Here is a 7,801-nt window from a genome sequence, read left to right as displayed (position 1 = left end):
GTTGTTGGATTATATTTACATTATAAGAACTGTCTTCTGCAAATATTTTGGTAATAAAGGTAGTATTTAAACATATACGGAGTATAACATTAGTGTTCATCCACATTTCACGTTAACTAATTTCATTTTTCATTAATAATACCAATATTGATTGATCTCGTAGCTGAGATTAGTAGACAGTTAACAAAGTATGCAAACTGGATTAACAGCTCGTGAATTTATTTATTTTGAATTAAATGCCTGATTTAATTATTTGTGGTTAGGTTACTTTAGATGTTATGCTTGATATACAGTTGGTGTCACTAGATGTTTGTTCATGAAGAATAGTAACTTCTTCTGTTACTTTGGAACTTCTACTTGCTGGATTCCTTGTTAATTTTGCGATTCAATTATTCTATTATTTGCAATTGCTATGTTCTAATGTTCCAATTTTAATTTTGTCTAGTTTGTAAACTAGTCGAAAATGACATCGATTACCCCCATGATGTCCGTTAGCACTTACGGGACTCTTGATACTAAATTAAATTCCACAACGACACGATCATTGTCTTCGATCGCTTCTATTTCATCCACTCCGTTTTCAAATGGAAGAAGAAATGTAGTTTTGAAGAAAAAAATGAATCCCAAAGTTAAGGCAATGGCCAAAGAATTGTACTTCAACAAGGATGGGTCTGCGACTAAGAAAATGCAGGTGAGTATCAAACTAACATGAATTAGTTTTACGCTATTTAGATGGCTAATATATCTTTGTTTATGTGTAGGCTGGTGTCAACAAACTTGCTGATTTAGTTGGGGTTACTCTTGGTCCAAAAGGGCGCAATGTAGTTCTCGAGAGCAAGTATGGGTCGTCCCCAAAAATTGTGAATGATGGTGTGACCGTAGCTAAAGAGGTTTTTTACAATTGAGCAATAACCTTACATTATTTATAATTTCGGATTTAGGAATCAAAAATATTATGTTTTATCAATATAGGTTGAATTGGAAGATCCAGTTGAAAACGTTGGTGCTAAGCTGGTGCGACAAGCGGCTTCAAAGACGAATGATTTGGCTGGTGATGGTACAACAACGTCCATTGTTCTCGCACAAGGCATGATCTCTGAAGGTGTTAAGGTATACTGATCAGTGCTTTGATTAAGCCTTTTTAATAGATAAATCTTGAATTCCTTGAAGCGTATAATCGGTTATCAGGCGTAGTTATCGTTAACTGGTTAACCGATTATCTCTCAGGTGGTGGCAGCAGGTGCAAACCCAATTCAAATAACAAGGGGTATTGAAAGAACCACTAAAGCCCTTGTGGCTGAACTTAAGCTGATGTCAAAAGAAGTAAGCACAGATTATTTTTTTGTTTTATATGTGGTTTATCAATCCTTGTTGTGCTGTAACCGTTTCTGATCGAATACTATATGAGATATTAGGTTGAAGATAATGAGCTAGCTGACGTGGCAGCAGTGAGTGCAGGGAACAATTATGAGGTGGGAAATTTGATTGCTGATGCAATGAATAAAGTTGGAAGGCAGGGCATTGTGACTCTTGAAGAAGGAAAAAGCGCTGAAAATAGCATGTACGTTGTCGAAGGCATGCAATTTGATCGTGGTTACCTCTCTCCGTATTTCGTTACTGACACTGAGAAAATGTGTGTCGAGTATGAAAATTGTAAGGTAATATTTCTAATAAAAATAACCTTTATCATCTTAGAACTTAGAATTGCAACAATAAGACCTAAAAAAAAAAAAAAAAAAATTAATTAATGAATTATCAATCTTGGTATATTTTGGGTACACCGGATTGTATTAGTGGATGTTTATTAGATGTTTTGTGGTGCAGTTGCTTTTAGTTGACAAAAAGGTAACTAATGCACAAGATTTAGTATCTGTATTGGAAGATGCTATAAAAGGAGGGTACCCGATAGTGATCATAGCAGAGGACGTTGAGCAAGAAGCTCTTGCGACCCTTGTAGTGAACAAGCTACGGGGCCCACTAAAGATTGCAGCACTCAAGGCCCCTGCATTTGGTGAACGCAAGAGTCAATATCTCGATGATATTGCTATTCTTACAGGAGGTAAGAGTCTTCTTAGTTTCCTTATGTTCGTATTCATATAATAATATCCATATTGCATTGTGTTTGTTTCAGGAACTGTGATAAGAGACCAGGTCGGGTTGACTCTTGAGAATGCGGGAAGCGAGGTGTTGGGATCTGCGGCAAAAATGGTGATAACTAAAGATACAACCACTATTGTTGGAGACGGAAGGACTCGGGAGTTAATTAATAAACGAGTCGCTCAAATTAAAAACCAATACGAGGTGGGCTTTTTTTTTTTTGTTTTGAATATGTGATGTTTACAACTTTTATAATCGTCTCTCTTTTTTTTTTTTTGACGAATGTTTTGATTGACGTTACAGGTAGCAGAACATGATTACCAAAGAGAAAAGTGTAATGAAAGAATTGCTAAACTTACTGGTGGAGTTGCCGTTATTCAGGTGATTTTTTTATAAGAGAAATTACCTATAACGGTGACATAAAATCCAAAATTTGTCAATGTAGGGTTTCATTTCTTGAATTTATGTAATGTAATTACAGGTTGGTGCACAAACAGAGACGGAACTTAAAGAAAAGAAACTGAGGGTAGAGGATGCCCTTAATGCGACAAAGGTGAGCTGCCAAAAACTATTTCTGTGTAGAAACTATGTTTTACGGTTTGTAACCTTGTTAATTTATAGTCGTTAACTAAATAGATTAAGTTGACAAAATGTATTTACAGGCAGCTGTTGAAGAAGGCATTGTCGTGGGTGGTGGATGCGCTCTTTTACGCCTTGCTGCAAAGGTAGATAGTATCAAAGATACTCTTGACAATGATGAACAAAAGGTAGCACCTTTATCATTGCACTATTAGTGGACCATCTTTATTGCAATGTTGACTGTGGCGTTATTCACTTTTTTATGAACATTAATTAATAGGTAGGAGCTGATATTGTGAAACGAGCCCTTGGCTACCCTATGAAGTTGATTGCTAAAAACGCTGGTGTAAATGGAAGCGTGGTGATCGAGAAGGTAACCATTAGTTATACTCAAGGTTGTAAAAGTCGTCAGTTGGGGTCGAGTCGGCAGGACCTTAGAGGGACGAGTCGGTCGGGACCTTAGAGGGACGAGTCGGGGACAAGATAGGGACGACTCGGGCGTTGACCAACATTGACTTTTATATTAAATTAAACATATATATTACACATAAATACATAAAACATAAAATATTTCTGACATAGATATATGGCACAAAATCTAGCGTTGACCCGACTCAGCCCGACTTTGCCGACTTTGACCCGACTCAGCCCAATTTTGACCAATTTTGACCGATTTTGACCAAGTTTGACCAACTTTGACCCGGCTTTTTAGCGTTGACCGACTTTTAAGGCGCTTTTGGGCGAGTCGGGACGGGCTAGTCCCCAAACTGACGTGTCAGCCGACTTTTACAATAGTAGTTATACGTGATTTTTAGTGACTGGTTATTAATACAAAAACATGCGTCAGCTCATTCGGTTGATATTTTGGATTCAATTTTTCAGGTTCTAGCTAGTGATAATCCTAAGTTTGGTTACAATGCTGCAAACGGGAAATATGAGGATTTGATGGCTGCTGGTATCATTGATCCAACAAAGGTAAGAATTTTTATTCGTGTACACTTTTAACCTTTCTTTCATATCATGATGATAAATTTAGTCTGCGTAATGATGATGTTGTGTATGCTAATTGCAATTAAATAAATTAACCAGGTGGTAAGATGTTGTTTGGAGCATGCTTCATCGGTTGCAAAAACGTTCCTTACATCGGATGCTGTGGTTGTTGTAATCAAGGAACCTCAACCTATGCTGGATGGTAACCCAATGGGTAACTCAGGTACTCTGTTCTTTTGTGATGTTTGATTTTGCATTTAAATTTGACAAGCTTATTGTGGGAGCCTCTTTGTAAATGATTGTTTTTGTGAGCAGGTTATGGTTTTTGATGAGCTGGTATCGATCGAGTGAATAGAGTAATCGGTTTAGGGTAAAAATTACGTCTCTTTATACATGTCTTTATGAAGCAGTTAAGAGTGTATCGTCTGCAGAGCCAATACATCACAGATGTGCGTCTCCAATTCATCATGAACTAATTGTAACTTGATATCTCTTTATTTTTACACGTAGTACATTTGTTCAATTATGACATTTATTAATTGTCTGAGGGCCATGTTGGTTTAATTCGCCTTAAAATTTGACCCATTTTCACCAAAACACTCTCATTCGCCAAAAACTTGTGCGTTGAGGCTGCTTTGGTAGCTGCTTCTTAAACGTTACTCCGTATATGAAGGGTATTAAGTATAGATTTTTTAACATTAGCCATTTAAAATGTATGAAAATTATATAAATAATACAGTAATGCATTTACTTGTAATTATTTAGTTGAAGAAGTTTATATGGAGTTAACACAACTCCACAAGGTAACTTTTTTCCGAGAATAAAACTCAAGTACGTAAAGTTGTCAAGTCGTTATATGGTTTTAAATAGGCTTCAAGAAAATGACATGAAAAATTAACCTTGTTTATTAAAGAAAATAGTTTTGTGCAAAGTGCAAGTTATTATTCTTAGTTTGTATGGAGTTCTAGTGCTTTGTTTCTTGCTTTGCATGATGATAGTCACAACTAACAATGATGAATCATAGATCGTTAACTTCAAAGATTTTGTGAAAATAGTATTAGAAGATTTTGGTGAGTTAGAATATTTTCTTGATATTTATATCTTGAATGTGAAGAATGGAATATACTTAAAAAAAAAAAAATTGTATAAAATTATTTGACGAGTTTGGTCTCTAATGCTCAAAGACAAATTTAACAAAAAAATTTTTTTAAGCAGAATATTATATAACTCGAAAAAAGCACAAGGTACCACAAATGTTACAACGCACATGTAACGACCCTGAATTTTTCAACGTTTAATTAATAATATTTATTATTAATGCCTGTGTTTAATGAATGTATTTTATTACATTTACTTGTTACCGTACATGACTTTGCATGTCCCGACTTGTCTTTGTGACACACGTACTTTTCATAAATAATATTTTCAAATATTATTTACATTCATGATTAATTAATATTAGTCATTTTAATTAACTAAGGTTAGTAGTTAATTACTTGGGCCTTTTATTTAATTGTTGATTACTTGGGCTTGGACTTTTATTACATGGACTAGTAAGCCCACCCTACACTCTTAATGGACTTGTAAGCCCATGTATTATGCTAGTATTACATTAAACATAAGCATGGATTAATTAGCTCAATGAAGAGACAAAATACTTCAAGCATGCATGCATTCTTTTCCATACTTTTAACCTTATTACCCTTTCTAGCTTCCACCATTATCCCACACTTGAAAAATGAAATTTGACTTCCCTTATTTGAGCCCAAAACCGACGGCTTGTTTAGGCTACAAGGGAGTTCTTTTTTTTCAAACTTTGTTACTTATTCACAAGTGTATCACTTCATTTCACACACAACAAACTTACACTTCAAACTCTCTCAACTTTCTCTCTAAAATTGTAAGCATTTTATCATTTTCTTTCTTCCTTTTTCTCTCTAAAAACCGTAATATATATCCATCATCATCATTGTTTCTTGTTTTGTTACTTGATTATTGTTAGTTGTTATTCAAGATCAAACTTTCTAGTTTGCATCTCCATGAATCTTGCTTTCTTCACTCTTTTGTTTGATGAAGAACCAAGAACAAGAACCTACACTTGTTAGTTTATGGTTCTACTCTTTAATGTTTTCAAGATCTAAGGTTCATAAACTTGATGATTTTCTTTATGTTCATGTTTTGTAGACTTGAATTCTTAAGATCTAAATTTTGATTTGAATCTTCTCAAGTATGAAACAAACATGAACATAATACTTATAACCTTACTTTATTTTCTTCATTTTAATTATTTAAAGTTGTGATGTTGTTAATTTGGTCAAGTATTACTAGTTAATCTTGATCTCATATTTCTTGAAACCAAAGTTAACTTTGTAAGTTCAAGAACATGGAAGTTTTAACTTTCTAGTTATAACTTCATATACTTTTGATAGATCTAAGTTTCTATAGCTTATGGTCTTCTAATTTTGGTTGTAAATAAGAGCTTACAAGCTTACATACATTTTTCAAGTTGAAAATCTAAGTTTCATAACTTAGGGTTTCATTAAAGTGTAGATCTAAGTTTTGTAACTTAGAATCTAACTTAAGGACACTAGATCTAGACTTTCTAGTCTAGGATCTCTAAGATCTAGCTAAGATCTAAGTTCTACAACTTAGGATCTTATTTATTTAGTTTACTTTCAAGTTTGTAGCTTAATATTACTTTTATAACTCTTGTATGTGTCGGATCTAAGATCTTGATGTAACTTTGGTTCATCAAACTACTTGCAACACTTAAATGAGTTGTGCTACTTATCTTAGACTTGCACTAGTGTTATGATGGTCAAAACATGGTAAAGATGATGTAAACACATCAACGAGTTGTACACTTGAAGCTACAAGCATCAAGGATGAGAACCGTGATGCGCATCAAGCACCAAGAACCCATCGGAACACCTTTAGCTACTGTTTATGGAACTGATCAGACCACCTGGGCTACTGTAAAGTTGATTTTCAGTTTTCTCAGTCCGTGTAGATAATTTTTCGTTTAAGACTCGTCTTAATCCGAGTTACGGTTTAGGATCTATGGCCTCCCGAAAGTCACTACACCCTATTAACGTTGTGCTGAAATTTCTGACCTACTCGCACTTAAACCGTCACCACGGTCAAACGAAGACGAGTTTGGTTCTGAAAATTGGTCAGTACCTAGGGGACTCATATACGGAGCCATGTCCACTGGTCTCACCTCATTTCAGTTTGTATAGAGGTCGTGGCAACTGAACGAAGTCAGCCTTTGTTTTAAATCCTAGTCTTTACTTGAAACTTACTTTATACTTTTTGTTTAATGATGAACGATGATGATACTTAAGACCTAATTTACATACATTTAAATCTTTGGGAACAAATTACTAACTTAGTAACTTTTGACTTAGGTTGAGGACTTTCCGGACCTACATACTTGCTTACTTTCCCGAACCAACTTTACTACTACTTTACGCTGTGAGTTATAGCATCCCTTTTTACTTTAACTATTTTGGAAACTGTGAATACATGCGCATTTTACGTTTTACATACTAGGCACGAGTACTTAAACTTTATATATGTGTGGGTTATACAACGGCATAAACTTTCCCCTTAGCTCGGTAACGTTTAATCATTGGTCTTTGAACCGGTGAACGCGAATCTTAGATATGGATCCATAGGGTTTGACATCCCCACTCGGGCTAGTAGCGCTAGCATTTAACGGGTGTTTAATACTTCATAAACATACGCACTCGCCAAGTGTACTATCAGGGGGTTATAAACGTTAAGTTAGTTACCAAGTGCCCACGATTATACATATACTTTTCATACTGTTTCGAAACGCTGTTGAAGCACTGAAATCTCGTGGCCTACATTACATTACTGTTATACTTAAACTATAGCTCACCAACCTTTGTGTTGACGTTTTTAAGCATGTTTTTCTCAGGTGCTTAAGGTTTGCTTGCTTCCGCTGTTGTACTAGTCTTGCTGATTAGCCACCCGCTGCCTTTGATAGAGATGTCACCGCATGAAATATTTTATCTTGCATTCAAACTTTATTACTTTTGAAACGATGTATTTGTAACGACCTATGGGTCACATACTATTATTGCTAGCTATTCGTAGAAGCATTACTTTC

General features: G+C 35.1%; 1 protein-coding gene across 1 annotated transcript; it reads left to right on the top strand.

The window, feature by feature from the left end:
* Window positions 1-463: 463 nt before the first annotated feature.
* LOC139892687 (ruBisCO large subunit-binding protein subunit beta, chloroplastic-like) lies at window positions 464-4,150 on the top strand. Its single transcript, XM_071875803.1, has 14 exons — window positions 464-691; window positions 762-890; window positions 973-1,110; window positions 1,228-1,323; window positions 1,416-1,658; window positions 1,825-2,059; window positions 2,132-2,301; window positions 2,401-2,478; window positions 2,579-2,650; window positions 2,760-2,864; window positions 2,957-3,049; window positions 3,559-3,651; window positions 3,766-3,889; window positions 3,982-4,150. Exons 1-14 carry the CDS (start codon window positions 464-466, stop codon window positions 3,993-3,995), a joined length of 1,818 nt encoding a protein of 605 aa, XP_071731904.1. The 3' UTR covers window positions 3,996-4,150.
* Window positions 4,151-7,801: the final 3,651 nt, after the last annotated feature.

Source organism: Rutidosis leptorrhynchoides, chromosome 2 (assembly GCF_046630445.1).
Source record: "Rutidosis leptorrhynchoides isolate AG116_Rl617_1_P2 chromosome 2, CSIRO_AGI_Rlap_v1, whole genome shotgun sequence".
In the NCBI taxonomy this organism is placed as follows: Eukaryota; Viridiplantae; Streptophyta; class Magnoliopsida; order Asterales; family Asteraceae; genus Rutidosis; species Rutidosis leptorrhynchoides.
Note: the sequence above shows the minus strand (reverse complement) of the source record. Positions and strands in the feature narration are given on the sequence as shown.

Excerpts from the sequence above, each read along its gene's own strand:
- LOC139892687 (XM_071875803.1), top strand. The coding sequence starts at position 464 with ATGACATCGATTACCCCCATGATGTCCGTTAGCACTTACGGGACTCTT. Across the intron at positions 1,659-1,824 it reads TCGAGTATGAAAATTGTAAG|TTGCTTTTAGTTGACAAAAA; the intron begins GTAATATTTCTA and ends TTTGTGGTGCAG. Across the intron at positions 2,651-2,759 it reads ATGCCCTTAATGCGACAAAG|GCAGCTGTTGAAGAAGGCAT; the intron begins GTGAGCTGCCAA and ends ATGTATTTACAG.